This window comes from Pterocles gutturalis, unplaced genomic scaffold (genome assembly GCF_000699245.1).
Source record: "Pterocles gutturalis isolate BGI_N339 unplaced genomic scaffold, ASM69924v1 scaffold26979, whole genome shotgun sequence".
Classification (NCBI taxonomy): domain Eukaryota; kingdom Metazoa; phylum Chordata; class Aves; order Pterocliformes; family Pteroclidae; genus Pterocles; species Pterocles gutturalis.
This window is the reverse complement of record NW_010131457.1, coordinates 7936-34987: the sequence shown is the minus strand read 5'-3', so window position 1 is coordinate 34987 and position 27052 is coordinate 7936. Positions and strand designations below refer to the sequence as shown.

Here is a 27052-nt window from a genome sequence, read left to right as displayed (position 1 = left end):
TATCTCAAAGTACCACAGCCACAATCTGGTCAAGAGGTGGTTGTGCATAGAGTAAACCAAGGGAGAAGATAACCTATTTCTCCATATCCTTTTTCTCTAGCCTGTCCTTCATGATGTCTGAAGTAACTTCAGAGTGGTCCTTTTAGATGAGTCACTCATTTGAACTTCTTGCCTTACCCTCTTATCTGTGCAGGTCAAAAGATGCTGTTCTGATGATAATGCTGGAAGTGAACACATAAGTAGGAAAATTAATATATATAAATAAACTCAGCAAATCTGAAATACACAGTTATCTAAAAATTTTAAGAAAGCAAGAGACCAAGCATGAAACTTGGGGGTACTCATATGACTAAAAAAGGCTTTATAAGTAAAATTAAACTAAAAAAAATTAAAGGTTGAAGTTCTCAAATTCCAACTGCCTACACGTCAAAAGGTTTAATTGTCTGTCTAATAGCAAATTTCTTAAGCTTCCACCAGAGCCTAAGATGGAACAGATTCCTTCTGCTTCTGTCATTCTGACTTAAAATGAAGCTAGTCTTTTGAGTTCTTCGTTTAGTTAGGTGAGGTGGGGAAAGAAGCCTCTTCATACTGCTTTTATAGCATTAAAAGGCAAATGTAATTGATTTTGCTGCTGTTCATAACTGGTTGCAAACACAAGGGCATTTCTCTTTGTGCGCTGCAAAAATTCCCTATCTCTCTCTCACTTTTTGATAAGCCAATTTAGGAGATGGTTTAGTTTGGATTTCTTTTGAAGACCAGTCTAGTTAATGATGTTTGTATTTTACTGATGGCCAAAACTTAAGATTGTAATATTTTGTCACTGTTAGTGTCATTAAAAACCTACAATATTGTGTTACAGGTTAATTTAGCTGATTATTTTGATTTTGGGGAGGGGTGTGCTTCCATTTTTGGTTGACTCTTAGCAACCTTTGAAACCCAAACTGGTAAAAAGGATTTATGACCTCCTCTTCTGTGACCTGGACTCACTCAGTGTTAAGAAAGTGTGCAGATCAGCAAAATTTCCTACTTTTTTAACAGCTGCATTTGGAACACGATGGCCATGTCCAAGAGCCCCATACAAAACAAGTTACTACAAGCCCCCGACCCCAGGTTTTGTCACCCTTCTGATACTGGAATAATCATTAAAGGGAGAAAAAGTTGCCTATCCACACTTTCCCGAGTGCCTGTATTTCATATCTCATCAGCAGCAAAGAGAGTCACACTCTAATGGACAAACCATATATTTATGCTACAGACTTCATAAGTACTAGTGTACCAGTGGAAAAGAAAATCTAAGCTTGAATCATGTTCTTTTTCAGAAAGAGAGGAAAGACTACGTCAACATTTATTTTAAAAGGCCTTTTAAAAGTTAACTCAGATCACTTATTTTAAACCTCGCTGTACCTTAAACAAGCCAGAATATTTGTTCCATGGAAACTAGTCGGACATTGGACAGATGTGGTATGTTGGACTGACTGTAATATGCTTTTGAATTAATATAGCTGTTTGCTGTTTCTAATGGATCACAGATATATTTACACATTACCAAACTTTATCTCTCATTGCTGCATATATTTTTGTCTATTAAAAGAATTCTGTGATATTGCCTTTATGAACAAAGTTCAATATTTCTGTTTTCTGATTTGCATATTCCTTCTTGTGTTTAACTTGGTAAAAAATATTTAATAAGCTATTGGTGGAAACAGCCAGGCAATAAACTTTAAATAATTTATTTGCCACACTTTTTTTTGTAAATGTTTGTATCCTATAGATACTGTCTTGCATTTCTTCTCTGATCAATCACTTTAGCCATTTTTGGTTTTGTATATACCCATATATAATACTTGCTATTTTAAATCTGTCTCAGCAAGATGTATTATTTCTGGCATGCACTACATATTTTCTCTTGAATACTTTAGAAATAATGCAGAGCATTGGAATAAAATGTTTTGTTTTAAATTGTAAGAGGCTTAGCAAGTTTTTCTGAAAGTTTAAAAATATTTTTCCTATAAAAGAAGTTAATACTATTTCTCTTGCACTCAACTTTGTTGTTCTCCTTGGCTGGCCTACAGCCAAGAAGACTGACCACATGACATACTGTTTGACAGAAGTTTTAGGTTTTTTCCCACCACTACCTGGGAAAGGGATGTCCTAAATGTCTACCTCAGACAGCGCAGCAGGGATGGAAAGGAACAGTAGTAGTACCGCTGAGCTCTGGGGTTCCAAAAACCATCATTAATTATGTAATTAAGATTACAAGATAATCAGAAGCATCACCTAAGAGCCATCTCTTCAAAAGACTAATCATGATGTGAAAGTGAACAAATGCAGGCTCTATGAGGTCAATACAGAGTGCTGAAGCCACCAGTTTTAACCTCCTACCCCCATCCCATACCCCCACCCCCATGCACACAACATTGGTATGAATTGCCACTGTACCTCATATTATCAGGTTCTCAGATTAGGCAGCATACCAATCCTGTGGAAATTTGTAATTTTTATAACTGCCTGTCCTTATTTTCCACTCTGAAAATACTTGGTAAATATTCGAAAACATGAAAAAGTCTCATCAACTGTAGCAAAAGACTTGGAGCTCACTGGGACCATCCTGAACGTACTCCTTCCAAGAGCTTACCTTCTGCAGGATTAATATGAATCAACTTGAAACTTATCCTAATATTTGGTTAGGAGGTTTCCGGGCTGTCTTGGTTATACGCCATGCCAAGCCTCGTACGTTTGGTCATCTGAAGCCATATCTTCACTATTGCACTCTATGCAGTTCAGATGGAGGAGGAGGCAGAGCACACACATTTTGGTTTTCAACTATTCACTTATGCAGCTGTGATGAGGACAGCTTCCTTCGGGTTCTCCATTTTTCTTCTCTTTTTTAAGGAATGAAAAAATGCAAACATCTTCATTCATAACACGTATCTAAGAGCTCACTGAATAGTCATCACAATGTGGTTGAAATTGTTGGATTGTTACTTGCATGCATACTGTGATACTCTTTATAAGACCAACTTTGCTGCCAACAGGAGCCTCCCTGTTGCAAACTGAGACTGACAACCAGCCAGACTGCCAAACCCATGTGGGCTGTCTGACAGCTGAACAGTTTCAGCTGAAATGACAGCAGCTTTTCTTTTAAAAGTGAAGAAAAATGACAGCACATTCTGTCTTTTATGAAGGCGAAGCTGCAACAAATCAAACCCAAGCAGTACAACCAGCCTATCACTGCAAGTTCTGAGGCACTGTCTGAACGTCCGTCTTCTCCCACAGCTTGTTGCTGACTGGCATATGCAGGATAGCACTGGAATACCAAGCAGCATGAAGGTTGTATTTGTGCTGCATTTACAATGCTGGTTTCAGTTTGACTGCAAAAAAATGCCCTAAATCATATGTGTATTACTGCTGCTGCCTAGAGGGAGCTCTGGAAACAACAGATCACTTTTTTTAGCCAGACACAGATTTCCAGTTAAACGCAGCAATGATATGCCAGTATAAAGCAACAGGAAGCATAGCTGGTAAAAGAGAATTAGGAGGCATGGCAGGTGCACTTTCCCATAAGAAGCCCAGGGAAATAAGTTTTTTGTTCTTTACATACACTTTTCTTCACAGCTAAGTATGTTTGCACTCAATCTTTCATTTCTGTAAAAAGTCTGGCTGCCTTCCTTCATCTTCATCCTTTGTGCTCTCTCAGTTTGCTCTTTCCAGATTCCTTTTACGTGTCCTTCCCCTACTGTGGAAGAAATCCCGTGCTCTGTTTGATGAAGTACTGTATGTTTTCCACCTTTTATCTGGAAGTTATTTAAGCTATGTGACAACATATACACAGCAACATCAGGGAGAAATTATAGAACTGCTTAAGGATATGACAACAATTTAGGACAAAAAATGAAAGCCAAAAAGATATTCTGAAAAAGCATTAACAGCAACTTGATCTGCTTCACTTCCCCTCTGCCCCCTCCCAAAACCAACTTAAGTGATACGTGCAGCAGTGTTTGCAAAGTGAATGTACTTCCACCTTTACTAACCAACTTGACATCGCTATTATCACACTTGTCAAGCAATGCGTCTACCATCTACACATACACGGAATTTTACTAGATGCTGCTTTAATATTTTAAGATTAAAACTATGTATTAAAATCAGACTAATTCAGTCCACTAGAAATAGTACATCAGAAATATTTCCAGCACTAATGTTTTGTCTTTGTTAAAAGCTCAAATAAGGTAAGCTCAGAAGGAAAGAGCTTCCATCTTGCAACTATTTTAGTTTTTCTGAAAAATAGGCAAGCCAAGACAGAACAAAGCCTACAAGCAGAATTTCCACACGGTGACTTCTGCGATACATCGCTTCAGAAATGCTGTACCCCAGAACACGTTACCTGTTGAATTCACACAGCTCACCTGGAATCAGCCAGTTGTTCCCTAGGGGAAAGGTCTGATGAAATCCCCAGGCACTGGTAATGCAGGACACAGGAGCAGTCCTATCTGCGGGGACCTTGCAGCAGGATTCCTAAGAGAAACAGGGGTAAGCCTTTGGAAAAATCAGGAAGCCAGGTGGTTTGTCAGAAAATACTGCCTTCCTTATTTTGCTAGTCCAAACCGTTTTCTCCATCACTAGTCAGGAAGGATTTTTCTTTACCTTGGCATGAAATCCTGCTAGCTCCTGCACTTGTAAAGCAGTATCCTAATTCTCTTGAGATTCAAACATGTCTTCTGTTCCAGGTATCTAGAGGGCTGTCTGCAGCACAGTTCTACTTCATTCAGTATCTCTAGCAAAGGAAAAGCATTTCTACGTTGACAGAATCATGCTTCCATACGTAACATTTTTGTGTTAAAATATTTATTTTTACAATATAGTTATATCTTTGTTTTGGATTTGTTATTGAAATCTGCTTGCCCAAACTGAACACTGTTTTCAATTTCCATAACTTTTTGTTTACAAAACTGAACTAGAAATTAAAACAAAAACTAGAAAGTATAACTCAAACACACCCAGCAATATCTTTTTAAAAATAGTCATCACTAAAAGTCATTTTAAAATGCTCACCAATATCCGTCTTCAGAGAGCGGGTTTTGAGCTATGGATGCAAATGGGCAACTCATTATAATTTGAAATGCAAAGCGCTATTTTCAGTTATTTATTCTCTCTCCGTATTACCTCACTATTTCAGATAACCCTCTTTCAAGTCAAGCAAGGACATACACATTTATACTATGTAAAAAGATTTAATTGCACAGGCATTTCACACAAAAATAATTGGGAAAGTCTTAATTCTAAAAATTGTCATAAAAACACTTTTCTGAATGTTATATAGCCACACTGAAGGTCAAAAGTTGTTCAATTTAAGTTCATTCCACTGTACTATAGGTGTCACTACATCTGAAAGGGTTAGAGTGGTTTTGGCATAATCCCAGTACCGGTGAAAAAAATAGTTTGAAAAAAGAGTGAGAGAGTCTTCTCTGAAAATAAGCAGCAAGACCTTCAGTCTTTAAAAGAGTATTTTACAAACAGACTTACTGGTTAAAAAACAAAACAAGAACTCGAAGGGTGATACAGTTTAAGACAAGTTGTAAGGAATTACATGTAATTGAAATTAAACAGGGTTATATTAAAAGCTATGCTACTATCTAAAGATTCATATCCTCTCCTACTTCTGCAATTAAATAATAAAGCCATGAAGAAATCCAACCAATAGGAAAAATCTGGTGTTTGGGTTTCGCCTGAAAAATACCTGAGATACTTTGCACATGCACAGTTGGGAAAGCACAGTGAACATTCACAATGATGTAAGTTCTCATCTCTCCTTACAGGGATGAGAACCAGCTTTTTTCAGTTTGGTTTGTGGTTCAACTTGACTTTACTATTAATTTGTCACCATTCTCCTTTCCCGCCTGTTTTTAGGGTCCTTTTGAAAATATTTTAGCCAGAACAACAGCCATTTTTCCAAGCCATTTTTTCTTACACAGTACGCAAGCTGAGACAGCAGTGATCTTTTTTGGTAAAACATCATAATTTCTGATACTTACCTATCCAGAATCATCTCTAAAACCTTTTAAAGATGACCAGTAAAGCAAATTTTATGGAAAAATCAGTACTTTTTTTTTTTTTCTTAGACTCACCCAAGTGTTGAGGGTTGCAGGGCAAGAAAAGTGTTTGTGGGGGAAAAAAAAAAAACAGTAGTAGGGAAAAAACCAAACTTCTTATAACACTTGTTTTGCTACACTTTTACACCACTATAGCTAAAAGATTACTTCAAAGTCACTTCACTACAGCCTACATTCTTTGTTTCCAATTATATTGGAATTTCAAGTTCAAAATTTACATTTAAAAATAAAGCATAAGTCATGTCTCAGGATACTTCTTTTATCCAGGAACTAAACAGATGTCACCTCCTTACACTAGAAAGCAATTCTGTCAAATCAGTTTCACTGATAAAGGTAAAATGTTTATGATCAGCCAGCTCTCATCCACGGACTCTGTATTTTACTCCTCAATATTATCTTGCATTTCCATGTACAGGACTAACATCCAGATCACACTCCAAGTTATTGAAGCACTCCTGTCTCCAGGCCTAAGTCGCAAGTTACCATAGGGAGGTAATTCCTAAATAAATATGTAAGTCTGGCCTCAAGATTAAAATGTGGGCGGGTTGGTTTTTTTTTTTTTTTTTGTAACATTGTGATGATGTTAAGTGCAAAGTCTACAAGGCAAACTCAACAAGTAGGTGACAGAGAATGTGTGTGATGAAAACAAATTCAGAATCTTCAGTGTCATTACATAGTATGCATTAAACCTCATATGTTAAACACACGAACATCCAAGATAGTAAATGAAGTGGCAAACATTTTTAAATAACATCTTTAATTAAAGTTTTTGCAAAGGCAAAATATTAAACTTAAAATAGGTCTTAGTACATCAAAATACTAAGTTCTCTAATCGTATTCCAAGCATGGCCTTTGAAACATAATATCCTGTATATCACAGAGGAGCAACCTTGATCTGCAATTGTACAGAATGAATTTTACAAACATAATAAATATATTTACCCCCTTACACATAACAGTATATGTACAACAGCAGTTGACAATAGTAGCTCAGAACAGCAAAAAAGGATATTCCCCCACTCCATATTCTATTGGTACCCTATGCACTCTGGAACATGTCTCATTGGATGACTGTACATATAGCTAACCCAAGGTAGTTCTTCCTGTTAAAAAAAAGCTCCTTTTTTTCCACAATGTCTAATCCACCAAATAATAATTAAAAGACACACTGTATGAACTGCCTGAAAAAAGCAGACAACAGGGAAACCAGTGGACTGGTTTTTACACATTTCCCAACCAATCACAGCAATGGGAAAACAAGACTTTAAAAGCCAGACACCAATACATAACAATGTGCAAGTTTCTTCATCTTGTATAGTCGATAATCCCAATGTCTGAAAATACTCTAATTTCAGTGGTGGGTACGTGGGTGTGGTGGCACACAACAAACTCCATGATGCTGTGTAAGGCAGTCCACTATCAATCCAGTGTGTGTTATCCTAAAAAAACACTGTTCACTTCCTGGACATCTCATTGCATTCTATTAGGAAGGTTTTGCTTTGAGGGAAATTTTGGGGGGCTTTATTTCCTTTTAAAGGAGCTTGCACAAATTCAAGGGATTGAATCAAAATGAACTTCAGTTAACAAGGTCTCCAACTCCTTCACTGGAATTAAGAAATTATAGTAGTGTTATACAGTGACAAAATTACTGCTAACTGTTAAATGGTGGAATTATTTTCACAGACTCAATGAGTTTATTTTAACACTCCTAATTATGCAGCAGAAATAGAAAAAACATTTATAAAAAAACCTGTTACATGACACAACACGTTCTTTGCCCTTTTCTGGAAACTGTGCTTCAAAATCACATATATTCTTGGAAATAAACTCTGACCACAATTATCACTTTAAATTGTGTTTAGGAAACTGAATGATTTTCAAATGCAACTTGTGAGTACAATGCAGGAACAAGGAGTATGAAGCCTTCAAGAAATCTTGTTGATAACCAGAAACTAAGGGGGAATAAAAATGTATTTTGCTTAAATAGTCCAATATAAAGTTCCTCATGTGACTAAATTATCTATTACCTCCTTAACAGAAAACATATTTCAATTTGCTTTCAACTTAGATGTTTTAAAATGATTGCACACACTAAAACCCAAGACAATTAGAGCAAAAAAAGTTGCCTTTCTGATTGAAGCACTGCAGGAAATTTACTTTCTCAGAAATCAAGAAAAAGTATTGTCGTACTGGCAAAACAGGTATTATGCACACTGAAAAGGCACAAGACTCCCAATTTTGCCCAGTTGCTCTACAAGTTTCCATCAGCCACCATGGTTATAATCATGAAGCTATTCTTCCCCATTTTTTCCATCATAGAAAGGTGCTCCATTATCTGTGCAAATTTTAACATAAGCCCTCTTGAAATCATTAATTGTTTCCATAATACTGAACTATTTAAATGGGGGGAAAAAAAAAACCAAAAAACTATTTCTGGGGTGGGGATAATTTATGAACTATGAACATGGGAATCCCTTGCCCTCTGAAAGGAATGGTTTCTGTGGAACCTAATGAAATGGTCTGTTCAGTTACATTGTTAAAACCATGATTAAAAATTCAAGTACAATAATAAAATTAAGCAAACTACATTCTTACAGCAAGCTGCTACAATAAAATGAAATTAAAACATGCTTTTCAATTTAAAAAAGGAACACTTTATGTAGCAATAAGAGCACAGTTTGGTGTGTTTGTATCTGACTGGCTTTCCAAAAACTTCCCAGGTACTTGTATTTGAAGACAAAACTTCTTATCTGAAAAGCATACCATTGCAAGACTGTGCAAGTTCAGAAAGCTTCTAACGTCCTTCAGAAGAGGCTAAGCTTAAGTTACCTTTAAAGTTCTGCTATCTCTTAAAAATAAATAAAAAGGCTATGTGGCTTCTAGTATATGTATGTGGGTGAAAAATCACTAAGATGTATGAAAACAAAGTGTTGTACAAGTAATCTGGGTTCCAGTAGTATAAACAGAAATCTATAGCTAAAGGAATTTTTTTCCTTTTATTAGTTTGGTTGTGCAGCATTACGGGAATTTTTCTTAAGTCCACTACTTAAGACTTACTGCTAACAGATGCAAAAAAGGTGAGGGAAGGAATTAGCTGGTACATTTTTGATTTCATTGCATTTGTACCTAGAAGTGTCAACAGTGGTAAAAAAAAATATCTGCTTTGTTCAGAAGAAAGCAAACACCAATCAGTTTGACACACTTCAAAGCCCTAAGCCAAAAATGTGCTCTAAATGATTACTCCATTAGTTAAGACCGAATTAGATAAAACATCAAATTAACATTTCATAAAGCTTACGTAGATGGCTCTTTAACACCCATATGGCTCTAGACATGCCCTACAGGCAGATTTAGTCAGTATCAGTGAGAGCACAGGTGTACAAAATCACAGCAAAAAAAAAACCTCTTTACAATGTTTTGAGTTTTCTCCATACTACTGAGACTAAGAATGCACTTGGAGGCAACTAAATCAGACAATGAAAATTACAGCAGTCCTTATATACTGCTAAAATACATTTGTGACTTTGTTAAATAATGTTTCACAAGTTTCATTCTCAAGCAAAAAAAGGTCACTAACCATGGTTCAAATGTCTGCTTATGAAGGTCTTCCCCAATTTACTTAAAATTATCTTCACTGTGTCCTTTTTTCATCATCCCTCCAAGCACTCAATGAAACAATTTTATTTGAAATGGTGAGCCACGTGAACATTCCTTCCTCAACAGTTTCCAAAGTATAATGCCCATTCCCTCTCCTTGTTCAAAAGTAACGGCATTTCCAAAAGCAGGGTTTGCAAGAATAACCTATGCATGAAGAAAAGGTGTTCACTTCTCAGGAGAGGAAGGGAAGGAGGGGGGAGCAACCTAGTTGCTTTTCACAAAAAACCCACCTCAAAACCACACCTCTGGAAAAGGCAAGCGCAGAAGTGACTACACAAGGTTTAGCATATCTGACTGCTTCATTTTCAGTCTAGAGATACTGTAACAAAATTTGTGTTCTCAAAGCTGTGGAGCTCTCTTCATGAAATTACACACCACCTGGAAACTTAAGAGAGATTAACTGCTGCAGGTAACTTACAGCTTTACTTTTTAGTAAAGCAGAATTTTGATTAACAGAGTTGCAGCCAGGATGTTAGGATTTTTATGTGATTTTCTATATTAAAAATTTAGTCATTCTTGTGGTCTGTTGAATTATTTGTGGATGTCTGGACTACACATGTAGTAAACAGATGGAGGAATGCATCTATTATGCCATTACCTATACATTTGATTCAAAAGGTCTCCAAAGTATTTTTTAAAAAATCAATGGAAACTATATTATTCACTTCAGTTCAATGATGCTGAACCACCACCAAACAGCAAGAATATAATTAACAAGTTAAGCAATCCAACTTTTGTGGGGAGAAGCTACAGACGCTTAGTATTTAAAAAATACAGCCCTAAATAAAAGGTATCACTTACATGAAATTAAAATAATTTTGAAATATAAATGATCATTTTACCATTTTGTAACTGCTAGGAACAACAGCCTGTTTATGGGAACCGAACTGGAAACAACAAGTAGATATAATAGTTAATGAGCATATCAGAATTAAAAATATTTTCCTTATACAAGTTATTTAAAATTTAACACCTTAATTCTTACCCTTCTGTACAAAGCTTGCACGCAGTTAAAGTAACATTCTGACCATCCACACTACCAAAAGGAAGTGTTCAAAGCAAAGATTTGTACACACAATAAGCATTTTCAGATTAATAATCTATCAAAGGGAAGAGTTCCTTCAATCAGTGGAAGTAGTATTTTAAAATCTTAAATCAAGGGAAGAAGGAGGGGGCAAGGAACCAAGCCTTACATGCTAAATACCAGCTGTAGGTACCTGTATGTAGAATGGATAATTAAGGTATTCCTAACACACAAAACCAGCTCCCAGACAATGCTATAGCTGCTACAGTCCATGGCTTGCTCATCTGAAGTAGTGTCTTTGTTGCCACATTTTACGTTTGTTCCAACACTTCATTTTATTGTTTATTTCTGATGTGCAGATACACATTTTGGTTGGAGTATACGTCCAAGTCTCAACCTTTCCTGCTTTTGATTTTTTTTCCTTTTACGAGTTTTTTTGTTTTGTCTTTTAAAACTTCACCATTCTGCGTCCCCAATGGCTTTGGAAAATACATAATCTCTTCCATTAAGATTCATGATGCCATCTTTGAGATGAAATTTCCATTTGTTTTTACTTCTATGGATCTAAAAACAGGGAAAAAATTACTCTGCATCAAACATAGGTAATAATGCATAATTAAATTATAAGGGCAACAAAAAATGAAAATAATTATTAGACATACACTCCTAAATTACTATAAACACCTTGAAAATCAATTTTGCATTTAGCTATGAAAAACAAAAACTAACTATGCATATAGCAGTGTTTTCTGTTTTCATTTTTTAAATCAGAGACAGCAACTGTCACAAAACCATGCAAGCATACAGGCATTCCAAATTCCACAGCATATAGCACATATTTAGAGGTGGCTGGAAAGGAAAAAGAGGAGAGATATATCCAAATGTGATGGTTTGATTAAATTATCTTTGATTATGACAGCTGCAAAACTCCACTTGAAAGCCAGAAATTCCCATTTCAACCACTGTAACAGAAAGACTGATGTTTTAAACCACCCCTGAAAGGATCAAACACTAAGTTTTATTATTTGCACCTCTTGTCTAAAGACCATTCCACATGAAAACTAGTCTGATTATGCTAAGTACAGATTGACAGCAGGCCTATTCAACTCTCTACTTCTAATATTAGAGTTTGACTCCAGGTTTCCAAAAGTTAAGTTTTGCTTAAAAGTAAAGTGGATTATTTAGAAGGTTTTCGGTCTGAAAATCTCTATGGTACAAAATTCACAAGCTGATATAGAGTACACATACTAGTTTTATATTCTACAATTTCTCCTCAATGGTGAGTCATTGTATACGGTTTACATTCCAATTCTCATTGTCAGGTGAGAAAAGTAACATCTCCAGTACTGGGGATGATGCAGGAAGCTTCAACTTTTAACCTATAGTCTTCCCACTTAAAATATTGAAATATTGGCCCTTTTAAGGCTTACATAAAACAAATTTGTAAGATTAAACTGGGAGATCAGTGCGGCTGTTTGCAACAACCCAAGAACTACTAGGACCAAAAAAAATTAAAAATAAAAAGAGAAGACAGACATTCATTCTATTCTTGCTCCCCAGGGAGTCCATATTACAGAAACCTGTGACACAATGTATCCTCAGGTTATAATGGATATCCCTGTTGACACAGGATAAGACAAAGAATAAAACTGTTCTATTCATGTTCTCTTTACAAAAACATTCTACACAGAAGTAACTTCTTTCTTCATGCCCATTCCCAAACAAATACTACCTAAGGAAAGGAGGTTGACCAATGTGGTGAAAGAGATCTGAGAAGATACAAGGACAAGTAATAGTTGCTGTATTGGAAGACTTCACTTATGCCTACTGAGTAAACATCAATGTGTAGCACTGAGGCTTGTTTAGATACTATACAGTCAAGTCCCACTTCATGAAGAAGCTAAGTCAGGAACCCACAAAACACAAAATCCTCTTCTTGGTTCAAGACAGCGTGCAGACCTTAAGTTAGAAAATATCACCAGAACTAACAGCAACTACATAACACAAACCAGAGTTACTAAGTCAATAAATCCACTAGAAAAGTGTTTTAACTACATTTATATTCTTATGTTTAATTTAAAACTGAATTAAGGAAACTGAACAAAATTCAATCTAAAGGTAGAAGAGTAAATTTTGCAAAAGACTAAAAAAAAAAATACTGTAAACACAGAGCAAATAAATACCTGCACCTATCAAAATGGACATCAGAAAGAGCAAAAGGTCACCAGTACAATTAAGCAGCAGGATAACAAGATATTCAAAGAAAGTAAAGATCTTTCAGAAAGCCGGAATGCTGTTACGATAAACTTTTTCAGATAAAACCTAAAAATATAATTACATGATCTAAAAAATGTTAAGGAAATTTTACAAAAGGCATAAAAACAAGGAAATCCCAGTGCAAATTTTCAACTTCCATCAAGGACAGGAAGTCTCATCATCTGCTATTAGTGCTGTCAAAACAAACAATAAAGTAGCACCAGAACAGGTATGACCATAACAATAAATTACTAGTACTATTGTTCGGTCTGTGTTCACTTTAAGCTAGTCAGTGACAACAGCAACTAAGTGAAAAAGGAAACATCTGGCTTATACACTCTACTTGCCCTTCCAAATGGCATTCAACAAAAATCCCTCATCAGAAGCATCTGAGCTGCCATGAAGTAAGAAGGAAGGTCCTCAGATGAATGACTAACTGAATAAAGATGGGAAAACAAGGGTAAGAACACTGTTTTTACAGTGAAATTAGATAATTCCAGAAGAGACTTATGCTGGCTGGAGCCTGCATGGTTTAAGAATTTACAAATCATCTATAAAATGACAAAATGTCACTGATGATACAAAAGAATAGTTACTGAAGAGCTGCAGAATGATGTTACTGTCCTAACTCATTGTGTAATAAAACAATGGTGGCATTCAATGTATATGAAGGCAGCAACAACAGAAAAAAAACAATTCCAACTTCTATGAATAGAAAAAAAAATGGGTTTGAGTTGACAAATACAAGTCAGAAGTGAGATACCCATATTCTAAAAGGCTTTTCCATGAGAACATCAGCTCTGTGTTCAGTAGCATTAAAAGCACACACAAACTATTGCAGAACACTGGTACACCACTTCATAAACTGAAAGTTCACCCATATTCTGAACAGCTCTGATCCTCCCTCAATCTTATCTAATTGTATCAAATAAGATACACAAGAATAAAACAGATCTGGCAAATGAAAGAACAATCAAATGTTTGGATAGCTGTACAAATAACACCCAAGCAAAGCGTAGCTCTGATTTTGAAGAGATGACTGAGGAGGGTTATGATGGTCTGCAGTATCATTACAGGCACCAAGAAAGCAAAAGGGAAACATGCTTCTAAATGAAGAACTAGGAGGTATCATATGAAACTAATGGGTTAAAAATAGGTAATTCTCCACATATCACACAATTTATGAAACTTGTCGTTAAGACGAAGCTTAAAAGGATTCAGAACATAATCAAATTCATTTCTGACAAATTAAGGAAAAAAATCCTCTGTCTGACATTTGATACAAAGCCACTATCTCTCCCTCAACAGACAGTTCATGAAGGCTGGTAAAATGCTCTACATGAGCATCACTACCCATTTGCCCTTGTCTCATTGTTCCAAAGGAACCCACCATCAGCTGATGTAGGACACTGTGCAAGAGGGAACTGCTCAGAACAACTGATCTGATCTTGTGTATTTTATAGGAACAAACAGAACAATGATTCTTTGATAAGTGATGATGCCCTTTAAAGGCACGAGGCACTAGAGGTTAACAACAGACACCACTCCATAGTGAGTTCACATTCTTAATTTTTAAGAGGGTTAAGATTTCAGAATAGTTCCTGTTGCTCAGCTTTAGCAGCTCCCAACAAGCTTTTTTGACTTCTATTCTCAGGTCCTTCAGTATCCTCATGAATTGCCCCAAAACCAGCAATTTTGGATTATAGTCCAGAGGAGACAGATGGCTGGGGTGTGAATGCTAATACCACTTTCCTCAATCTTAAATTCTCTGTTGAATCTGATGACAAGTCTAAGCAGAGTCTGGGTATAACTGAAGATTTTCTAACCAAGCCACTCTTCGCAATGTAGGGGGTTTTATTCAACAATCTTACGGCTTTTTTCTGCTTTAAAAAGGATCCTTATTCATCATAGTCCAGTTAATCTACCATAGGAAAATAAAGAAAATCCACACTCAATAATCTTTCTGCGTACTACCTCAGTAGAAAGGTGTCTGATAACATCTGGATGCATTTAAAACAATTCCAGACATGGATGAATCCTTGCATATTCCAGGGCAAATATGCACAAAGAAATTAGTCATTACAGAGGAGGCAAGACAGGTCAGCAGAATTTAAGCAAAATAAGCAAAAGCATTCGACATTGCCATTTCAGTAAAGAATGCATACCACAGAAAGAACTTTCTCCTGTGATAGCCATTCAATCATCAGGAAGAGATATTTTTAGTGATCAAGGAACAGTTTTCCCTAAGTCTAAATCATAATGACTACTTATTCCATTCATGGCCACGGCAAATGTACAAGCTTGCTTACAATAGTCCACTTCTCCTGAGCCCAGAGGACTCACTTTTTGTTAAAGGTCACAAGAACACACAATGAAGAAAAAGAAAATGCAGACAAATTTTTCTAAGCTTTACTCATGACCAAGTTTAGTACAAACCTGTCACACAAGCTTTTTTTTAAACAAACAATAGCTATTCTTTACATGAACACTCACAGTATAATCTTTACAGATCTACCTGTACTTAACAGTCACAAAGATATTACTTAAAAATTGCTACTTAACAGGAAGAACAGAGAAATTAGAATGTTTGAATTCTGTTCTATAGAGATTACCTTATCATACTGACACACAACAACATTCTCTGTATCGAACAGTTCTTGTCCTTCCTCATCACTCACATCATCTTCACTGTTAAGAGGCTCCTGAAGAAACACAAGCAAAAATTTATGCTGTTTTACTAAGATCAGAGCTGTTGCTTTGATTACCCACATGAGGCTACAGTCTGTCTATGAACTACAGGACCTAAAATGCATTTGAGGTGGGGAATATTAGGTTTTCCAGCAGAGGGCTGATGTACATACAGTTCCTTCCTGCCCACCATGCTGAGAAGATGTTCTTACCAATTGTAGTCTGGAACTTCAGTGCTCCTTTTTGTAAATGATCTGGTGCTCGCAATTTGTTTTTACAAAAAATTTACCGTCATGCAGATTTTCATTTTTCTAAAGCATCTAAGCAGTGAAATGCAACATTAGTCACACCACTCCCTATGCGCCATTAAAAATAGAAACTCCATGACTTATTCACATTTGATGTACCAAACACAGAAACAGACCTCAACATACACAGAAAGTTTTTACAGGAGGGATAAAAAACATGCTTTAAGATTATCTCAAATAGATACATACAAAATAACTTCTCCAGACCTTCTAGAATGTATTTTCATGTCCCTTAAAAGTTACTTTAAATTCTTTCTCCTTCTGCCAATGGTCTGTTCCAGCAGAAATTTGGGGTTGGTGTTTTTTTCATCTCATGCAAACAACAAACATTTCAAAAGCTAAGACAACCAATAATAACTGCAATATAACATTTTCTTAAATCTTCTGTGTAATCCTCATCTTCCCACCTACCCCTAAATACATAAGCTAAATGGGAAAGGTGCTAGTGAGAAAAGAAAAAGGTTTATGAGAGGTCCTAATTCCTTCCAAAGTAATGCTACACTTAAGTGATTTCAAAAGCTATAAGGAACTGGTCCATTCATTAAGAAACCACTGATGAACAAAGGTATCAGGAATATCAGGAGATTGCTGGCATGCTGATAATAAAGTCTTGGCATATATAAAAAAATCAAAAGAATGCTAGCATTAAGATGCTATTAAAAAACAATATTTAAGCGTGACGACTGACACTTTGTAAGACAACAATTAAAACATTCAAACTGACATCAACACTGATCAATATAACGGAAAAAGTGATGCGAACTGAACCTGTGAATTTTAACAGAAAAATACTGCTACACACCACTGCTCATGTACTACAGAAAATCTGATTTAACTCCTTGATAAAAAGTAGGAGTTCTACCTGCATAAACTGCATGAGTGATACAGACTCTGAAATGTTAAGTATGCTCCTCATATTGACATTTTGAATGGAATCTTAAAATAATTGGAACGGCTGCAGATAATTGTGGAAGTGATTTTACAGTTCAAAATGCATTTCAGGGATAGATTTAGGGAGTACCAAGTTTCCCATCAGAGACTGAAATAACAGTACTGTTAGCTTATTAGTATCCCTCCCTTTTTTTTTTCTTATTGTTGTAGGGCTTTTTGGTGCAACACACCAGAACTTATTAAGAAGTTAGCTCAAGTCCAAACCCAAGCAAATTTAAGTCTACATTAAGCACAAATTGTTAAGAATGCAACAAGTTACAAGGAATATTCACTCCTGCTCCTATCTCCTGATTTCACTAAATCAAGGTTGGATGTGTTTCTAAAAGGTGCTTTATAATCAAATTTGAGTTCTCAGACTTGTTCTAGTGTAACAGAGAGCAATGGAATAGTCAGTGAGATACAGGTCAGACTAGACCTATTGGTCTCCTCAATGAACTAAATACATGCTCTCCTTTTCATCAATCTTCCTAACACCTTGCTTTTGTACGCACTCAGTCCCAAGTGGAGTTGACTATTTCTGTTTCCTTATGAAGGCTTCATAATTTCATGGCTGATGTCTCCTTAACATCAGAAATATTAGTGCTGAAGTTTTAAAAGGGCATTCAAACAATTAACAGTTTTTGCTGTGTCCCCCTGCCCTTCCCCAGGTGCATTTCCAGGTGCTTTCCTAATACACACAGTTTTCACACCTTCAATATGGGAAATAAAGAACCTGTTATACTCTCAAAATCACTGGAATATAATATTATTTGTAGTGGATTGTTTTCTTTTAAATACTGCAAAAAATAATTAAAATGAAACACAAGCATGACCCAATCTTCTGAAACAGCGTTAAGCTTACCTCTTCAACTTGGCCATCTTCACCTCCATCTTTCTCTTTGTCTTCCTCTTCATCATCATCATAGTCTTCTTCCTCATCTTCTTCTTCTTCAGACGATGTGTCCCCTGCTCCATCAACTTGGAGAACAAGCGGTGCTTGTGGTTGTGCCTGTTGTTGTTGTGGCTGCTGCTGACCAGCTGCAGGAATCTGTGCTTGAGCTGGTGTAGGGGCAGCCACTGTTGTAGGTATTACTTGTGTTTTATTTCCTGTAAACAGGATCTGCTGAGGCTGAATAATCACTCCTGTCTGCTGGGAAATCCCTCCAGGGATAGGAGCCAAAACCTGATGGAATATCATTGCAAGTACTGTGGCTGCTAACGTAACACACCACAACATCACTTACTCACAGAAAACAATTAAAGCACATCAACCTGACTTGCACTAATTAGAGAAACAAGAATTACAAATCTAAGAAAGCCTACTGTCTTTCCATTCCAAAATGCTAGCACTACCGCCACACCCACATTCCAAGCACAGCAGAGGAATATTTAAATTCAAATAGAAGATTATTTTTAAACCTTCACTATAAAGCATTTAACTCTAAAACTCTCTACAAATTGTTACTCGTGTTTAAATTGCAGAACTGTGATACAATGCTAAATTCAGTGCTTACACAGTTTGGACACACAGTTGACCTTGTAGCTGAACAAAAATCCTGGTAAAACATACTGTATTCACCACTAAAATAACAAAGGGCAGTATGTTTGTTTTAGGTATTTTCTTCTTTATGTTATGTGACACAGAATCATTCCAACTGATAAACCCATTTTTTCAAAGTATGTAGACTAGGATTATGCATATAATATGATTGTCATCAGGGAAAACACAGAAAAAATGTTAAACTGCAGAGTCAGAATTTGGCGAGAATAAAACTGACACTGAAAAGAACATTTCAAAATAGTTCATTTTGAAAAAGCACACTTCTTTATACACTTTTTTTAAAAAAATATACTATTTCTGATTTTGTGTTCTATTTCAATTTGCCCACAAAAAATGCAAGCCTCTTTAGTAATTACTACCATGTTTTTTCTTCTAAGTGTACCTATTCAAATCTTTTTTCTTTACCTGCTGTATAACAGGTGCTTGTACTCCACCAGGCTGCATTTGTGGGATGACCTGTTGCTGTAGAACAACTGGCTGCTGTGGCTGAATGATATACTGAGCTCCATTTGCAGTTCTAACTACTTGGAGGATCTGGCCTGTAATAAAATAAATACCAAACTAATCAAACGCAGAAATTTACTTCTAAAATTATCTTAGTTTAGAAGCTTGTTTCCTGGAAGAACACCAATGACAATTAAAGAAAGGCATTTATGTTTCTCTTTCACCAATGAAAAAATATTACATTATAGTAGCCGTGTCAGAAACAAATAATAATAGGGTTGTTTACCATCTAAATCAATAACGAGGTATGAAATCCAAAAATAAATGTACATATGCAAGTCAAAGTCTAATCTTTTAATGCAGCACAGTATTTTAAATATTAGCTCCCACTTATTAACATACTTCATGTTTCATGAGATCAATTTTACAGATAGAAAGACAAATGAACATATACCAAAATAGGAATACTAGTATTCACACCACAAAAATTCTATCCACTGCTAACGCTGTGGTATTTCCTGGGCCCTGGCAGATTATGTCCCTTCCTCAGATTCTTTTCCCTCCAATTACCACATTATAAGAAATTCCTCTACGCATAACTAACTTTGCAACATTATCGTGCAGTTGCCTTTTTGAAAAATCTATCCTTAGGTTTATTATCCGCCTCTCCTTTCTGTTCCCCTAACGCCCATAGTCTATTTTCTTTTATTATCCTACAGCTTTATCATTTTTTATCATTTCTCACTTCATAAAATACGTCTAAGACTTACACACCCTTGCAGATAGCCTCCAACTCTGAAAACCAAGAGCTAAGACATACTCCAACATCAGTTTTTCATATTTCTAATCAGAAAGATGGAGGACTAGAAATCAAATTACATAATCCTGAACTTCATACATTCCTCTGAAAGAATTATTTTATTTCCTGTTCTCCCTCCACAGCAAAATACAAAGCCCTATTTACTGAAATAACTAAGCATAGCTGAAAGAAGAGACTACCCTAGCCCCTTGTTTAAGAAAACATACTATAAATATAACTGAAGAAAAAAACTTATGACCATAACAAAAGTAACAAATGTGAGCTGCAGATTATTCAATGCTATGTCAAACATAGATGTCCTTCCTTAATAATTGGAAATACTTTAGTTTCTAGAAAAACTACACATTTAAATCATATTTCAACTACGTATCCATTAAACACTGAAACATTTAAAGTAGCAACATTAAATCCCAGGTGATTCTGAGCAGACTAGATTAATTACTCTGGCAAGAGCAGCAACTGATTCTAGAAAATTAGCCTTCTCAGATCTTCCTTCCTTTACTGTGCATGCAGAACAGATCAAGAATCAAGCTTATAAAATCAGCATAATACAAAAACACATGAAGCATCAGATGTGCTGTTCATAAAAGCAACATTCATATTATATTCTAAATGTACAGCATGACAATGTTCAGAAACGATAAATCTAAAATAAAATTGGCATAGTCACCAAAATTAGAAATTCCACTCTGTGCTTAGCAGGTAGAAGAAACCTTAAAACCCTCCTCATCTGGCATCACAGATTAAGTGATCCTGCTCTCTAGTATCTGTGCTCAGATCATGCTTCACAAAGCTCAGAAATAGGCAAAGGGGAGAGACAGCAACTTTCTTCCTGCTTCATGCACTTTTCTAAAAAGCAGGGAAAACTTGCATAGAATCTAACCCACACCACTGTTAGATCAAAACCACAAGGTTTGGAACACTAGCAAATAAGTGAGCAAGAGAGTCCAGGAGGCTAGTGAAGAGACTGAACTACCTTGTAAGGGTGGATTCCCAGGTTCTGCCTTTTAACAACAGATAGCAGAAAGTAAACCCCAGAATTTCTCCCTCCCAAGCACCCTCAAAACCATTGTTTGATCTCAATGTTAAGACAGTCACCTGAATTTGTAAGTATCTGCTGAACAGGAGTAACACCAGCAGGGAGAGCCAACGTAGCTGCAGTGGCTGCAGCACTCTGAAATACAAGAAAACCTTTTTAACCACATATGTTATTGCCAGTGTTTCATCTCACAACATACTGCCTGAAAACACATACCTTTTTATTGCTGTTTAGAATGTTTGCACACAAGTTTCTGCAGCTATTGAAATGCAGGCATTAATCAACTGTACATTACACTACATAATTGTTTTCCTTCTTCCTAAACAGGAAGACTGAAGCAACAATCACTAAGCATCACACCTGAACCAGTTCCATGTGGTTTCTTGGTTTGTCTGCAAGCTCTCCCTCTTCTGCTGATCTACTAATACAGTACAACACTGCATTGCTCACGTGGCAATTTTACTTACACTTTCTCAAAGCAGTTAAAAGATATGGGCCTAAAAATATGAAGAAACAAGGTACTGAAGCAACAACCATGTTTGCCTGTCTTGTTTTCACAAGCAGAAATCAGGTTTGCACTTTTCTTCATTCTGCAAATAATCTCCATTTCAAGTTCTGCATAACACAGCTCTTTTGAGTGAATATAAACATGCAGTGCACTGACTGTTCACAGAATGACTCATTTTTTATCTCAAGACAGCTGGTTAGAAGAGAAAGCCAAAAACTCTCAATGGGTAATGATTTGAACTTACAGGGAAGTTGAATTCCAACACAATCGCACAAGCGAAAATATTCTGGAGAGGGAAGCCCCACAATCGTGCACCAAAATCTGAGGCCATCTCTCCAACTTTCAACTTTCAAAATCTGCATTAAGCCCGTAAGTCACAGGGGGAGGTGGACTTCGCCAGAATCCTCTCCATTTCAAGGGTCTAACTTCAGTTCCTTTAGAAAATCCTCTCTTTCTCCACTATAAAGGAGCGATGGGAGATTACTCTCTGCTACTGAAGGGATTTAAACTTTATTACTAGGTAGAGTGCATACTTCCTAAGAAATATGATCTCCCCAGCTGGCTGGTCAATGTATTCGTTACAACTACCACAATTAGAGATCACCAAGCAAAACTGAAAAAGTGCTTATCTGGTATCCTGATGTCCCAAAGGCAGGTGAATAAACTCTCATTAGTCTCTGCCTTCCAAGATATTGAAGGTCTGTGGGATTCATTCTTTAATAACAACTTAAATGTTTCTAATAAACACCAACACTAATACCAAATTGAACTTGCAACAGAGTATTTACTGAATAGTAGTCTTCTGCAGTATACAATTCATCTGCATTTTGACAGCAGCAGTGTTTTAAAAGCATGGAGTACTCGTTTTTGCAGTAACAATCAATAAGATGTAACTGAATGAGACAGAAAAAAAATGTTTAAAGTGTTGGACTCAGGAAGTTACAAGTAACATTGAAATGGTGTAAAACACCTAAGAAAAAGGTAGATGTTAACGCGCTCTCAGACTCTGGGTAAAACATGCCATTCTGAGTAAAGAAGTTCAGGTTCTCTCCTATAATAAGGTCAGCATGTAACAGAGAAGTGAAGACCAAGCAAGCTGTACAGCTCTGACTGATCATGAAAGTTTGTGTCATGTGCTTTTATCATAAAAGTGGTAAAAATGTAATGAATTCTGGTCTTAATATGCATATGTAACTTATATTGGCTGTTGTTTTCATGGTTTTGTGAGCTTTTTTTTTTTTAACTAGGCCAGGGAGTTTAAAGCAACATACGATAACCAAAATTAACCTCTACAGATAAAAACTGCAAGAAATGGGTAAAATGACTAGTTTTATAGGCTATTACAAAATTAATGAATCAAAATTATGTGACCAGAAAAGACCAATGTGAATTCCTAAATAACCTCTCCTTTGATATAAGCTTAAGTTTCAGAGTAGTTAATGTTGTTTCCTGCATCTAGCAAATACAACATGCTTGCACCAGTTAACAGTGTTGTGTTGATATATGACAAGCACATCATCATGCAGATTCACACCAACAGTACTCTAGTTTCTGGCCAAAAAAACCCAAACTTTTGGTTAAATACATTTAAAGCAGATGATTAAGGTAAGTCCTGGATTTGTCACCAAAACTGAAGTCCTGGATTACTGCTCCTATACTGTCAGTGCAGCAGCAAAACTCAGAAAGATGGAAGACAGCTTTACCAGCATGTCCTAAATTATTTTTAAGCATCTGATGACTAATACCAGATTCATGTTTACTAGTTAATCAAAACAACTTACATAATGACAGCATATGTATGTATGAACTTCTGCTTTTCTTACCATGCCTGACGCATTCATGTGTGGTATCAGCTTGGAGTCTGGCACAATAACCTGCTGCTGAGGTGCTAGAAACAAAAAAATAGCATTTCATGAAAACCACGCACTCTGCCCAAAATAACATTCAAGCCAGGATAACTTAGAAAGAAAATCACACAAACATCAGCTGAGCTTCATAACAAAACAGCTACTCAGCTGTCACTGGTCTTATTTTTACCCTCAAGACAATATACAACAGCAGCAGTGGTATGGATATCTTGGCTTTACAGATCTTACTTCAACAGCTTCAGTTACCTACTGTGACCATGTATAAAGCAAGGTTTAAAATAAATTTCTGAAATTAAAGGTATTACAGTGAAATGTTGATAAACTTGCTGATGTCCAGTATCAGAGTTCTCCAAAAACATCAACTGAAAGTGATTAACCATTAAGACAAACTTAAGGAAGGATTGTTGCAAGATGAAGAGTATGTTAACAGGATGCAGCAGTTAGCCTGAGTTAAGCGTAGTTAGCACAGCTTTTAACATAAGCTCATGATCTTCACTTTCTGTTTAACGTTGCAGAAGCAGATGAAATATGATCAACCACCTGTCCGAAACCATAGAATAGTTTTGGTGTGCTAAAGGAAATAGATAGCCAAACTATCAACAACTTGTTGATCATCTAGAAGTGCAAAAGTGCCCAAGCCTGTGGAACAAGCCAGTTGCCTCTGCCAACATCAGTGACAGCAAATTTGGAAATGACAGAGCAACAGGCCAATCACTGAGAAGGCATTCTCCATCCAATCCTATAACCAAGGACACTTAAGAATACTGAGGGTAACTGAGTATTTCTGGAAAATATTCTGGAGAGGGAAGCCCCACAATCGTGCACGAAAATCTGAGGCCATCTCTCCAACTTTCAGGGAATCCAGGGATGGCAAAAGAGCCCAAGAAAATCTCATGATCCTGGGCCTGGACCACACTCAGCACAGCAGGAACCACCATGCTGGCTATCCGGACCTCCCTCTGAGACTGCACCAGGTCATGTAAGGAACCACTACACCAACTATGGTTTTGTGTGGTGGGTTTTGTTTGGTAACAACAGAGGGGCCACAGCAATGGCTCCTGTAGGTATCTGCTAAATGTTTCCCCTGCCTCCAACTCTGTTCTGGTAGCAAAGGAGGGGCTACTGTGAAGGCTCCTACACGTAACGGCTAAAAGTTCCTCACCCCCTGACTCCAAGGTTTTGGTAGCAGGGCAGGGGCACGCTACAGAGCTGGCCCCTGTGAGAAACGGCTGGAAGTTCCCCCAGCTCCAGGACAGACCTGCCCCTGGCCAGGGCTGAGTCAATCCGTGCCTCTGCTAATGACAGATTGAAGAGGGGGCACAGCGCAGGGAGCGGGCGGCACAGACCCGGGCAGGGCCTGGTCCAGACTAACCAGACAGTCTGTCCAGCTGCCTCCTCAGCCTCTTCTGCAACCCGACCCACCGCAGCCCCAGCCTCCTCCACCATGGCCACCATGAGAACCAGGAGAACCTGCAGCCAAGAGAGGAGTGGGATGTGAGAGAGACAACTACGCAGACACAAAGGCCAGTGAAGAGAAAGGAGCAGGAGGAGGTGCCCCAGAGCAGAGATTCCCCTGCCACATGGTGAAGAATCATGGTGACAGACGTTGTCCCCATGCAGCCCATAAAGAGCAGAGCTCACGTGTAGCTCATGGAGATGTAGCCATGCCCAAAGGATGCCATGAATATGTTGAAGAGACCCACACTGGAGAAGTTACTATAGAGAACTGTGGCCCCGTGTGGGAAGGACTCGCGTTGGAGCAGTTTGTGAAGGACTCTCCCGTGAGAGGGACCCCATGCTGGAGCAGGGAAAGATTGTGAGGAGCCCTCCCCTGAGGAGAAAGAAGTGGCCAAGACAACACATGGTGGACTGACCACAACCCCCATTCCCTGCCCCGCTGCAGGGGGAAGAAGGTAGAAAAATTGGGAACAAAGCCTTTGGGCCTGGGAAGAAGAGAGGGGTAGGGGAGAAATGTCTTTTTAATATGTTGTTCTCTTTCTCATTATCTTGTTCTGTTTTTTATTGTAAATATTGTTAACAAATTTAATTGGTTTTTTGTGGTGTTTTCCGAGTCAAGTCTATTTCTTGCCTGTGACCATAAGTGGTGAGTGAAACCTCCCTGTCCTTGCCTCAACCCATGAGGTTCTAGCAAGACGCTGTGTGGTGGTCTTTAAACCATGACACCAACTCACTCAATTCCTTTACTCCACCATCTCCCTCACAGAGTAGGGAAGTCATGTAATTCATAAAACTGTGTATGTCTGTGATTAAAGTGCTTTGATATCCTAATTTCATTTAGCCTCCACACTGTCATTTGGTCAATAAGCCATACAACTGGGGAACAATAGTCAATTTTAAGAGTACTACTATAGACAGGATCTTACACAGGATAACAGGGACCTCCATATTAGTGGAAGGAAATCTAGTCAGTAGATTCACAGCTATTCAGCTAAGAAGCCACTAGAGGTCTTCGTGATTAGACTCTCCAGGCTCTGCTGACTGTAACTTGAACTGAGACACCTGGATCACTTGAATCCGTGTGAATTTAAGAGTCTTAATCTCAAAATTAATTTTATCCCAACAGTCAAAACTGATTTACGTCCAGCCAAAATACTGTAAGAACAAAAAACAGAACCAAAACCAAATAAAAAGCAAACTGTAAAAAAAAAAAAACCACACCAAGAGAAAAAAAAGCCAAACAATAACAGGTTCCTGTCACACTAGTTCTCCTCTGTTTTGAATATATGGTGGTTGGGTTTTGGGGGGTTTTGTGTTTTGGGGTGGTTTTTTTTTTTTTGCTGGAGGGCAGGGGGGGGAAGTGGGTGGGAAATCAACCCATAGCCATCTTTTGTGCCTATGACAACATCAGTTCTGATCCCTGAAACCTGATAAAAAGAGTGAAGTCTGTGACTGACCACCACAGATAAATATTTTATGCTACAATTCTAACAGCACACTCAAAACTCAGCTCAAGCATTTCACAGGTGGCAGATTTGTTTACACAGCATACATCCAGTAAAATCCTGGAGTATTTATCTTGGGTTTTGAATGAAATTGTAATTGGTGAAAATGTTTCCCTTAAATTATTAATGGAGAATACACAAGAGTGATGACAAGAAACAATACTATTACAGATAGCTAAAACATACCTTAAACACCCATACCTATACAGTGTGCAGTATTTTCAGACCACAATACCCAGCCATTATGCTTTTCACTTGAAACTTGTCCTAATATGAAAAGCCATCTCCTACATATACTCAAACTGTTATACAAGTATTTTTCATGTCCTAGCATCCACTTAATCTGAACAGTATCTTTTAAAATTAAATTTATCCTAACGACATTACTACCTGATGACTAAACTGCCTTCACATATATATTGGCTTGAAATTAGAGCTGCTTAATGGATTTTTGACAGACTCTGTAAGTCATGTATTCTGAAAATATCCGTTATATAGTAGAAGACCAAGAGAACAATTCAGCTTTTCCAAAATCTTCTAAAGAATATGACTAACACAAATACCAAGACATTTTTCGCCAAGACAGATCTCTTCACCCATTAAACAGAGGCAAGTAGAGACAAAGTTTAACATAAAGACATGAAGTTATCCACCAGGTAAACATCCTGCCCTAGATTTAAAATATCCTAAAGAGTTGGTCTAACTGGAGAGTTTTTTGCCAGAGAGATTAGAGAGCAAATCTGACCTTGCTGGGATGCTGGAATAAGGACCTGTTGTGGCTGAGACTGCTGCTGCACAGTCTGTTGCGGCTGAGGTTGTGTGTGATGGTGGTGGTGATGATGCTGCTGCTGCTGTTGCTGCTGCTGCTGCTGTTGC

General features: G+C 37.2%; 1 protein-coding gene across 1 annotated transcript in view; it reads right to left on the bottom strand.

The window, feature by feature from the left end:
* Positions 1-10749: 10749 nt before the first annotated feature.
* Positions 10750-27052, bottom strand: part of GTF2A1 (general transcription factor IIA, 1, 19/37kDa) — an 18222-nt gene continuing 1919 nt past the window's right edge. Inside the window, 7 exon segments of the mRNA XM_010080619.1 lie at positions 10750-11355; positions 15660-15749; positions 17836-18156; positions 18940-19073; positions 20897-20972; positions 23169-23233; positions 26922-27052. The exon segment at positions 26922-27052 is cut by the window's right edge and continues 29 nt beyond it. Of these exon segments, the coding sequence (XP_010078921.1) occupies positions 11248-11355; positions 15660-15749; positions 17836-18156; positions 18940-19073; positions 20897-20972; positions 23169-23233; positions 26922-27052 (925 nt within the window). The 3' untranslated portion in view covers positions 10750-11247.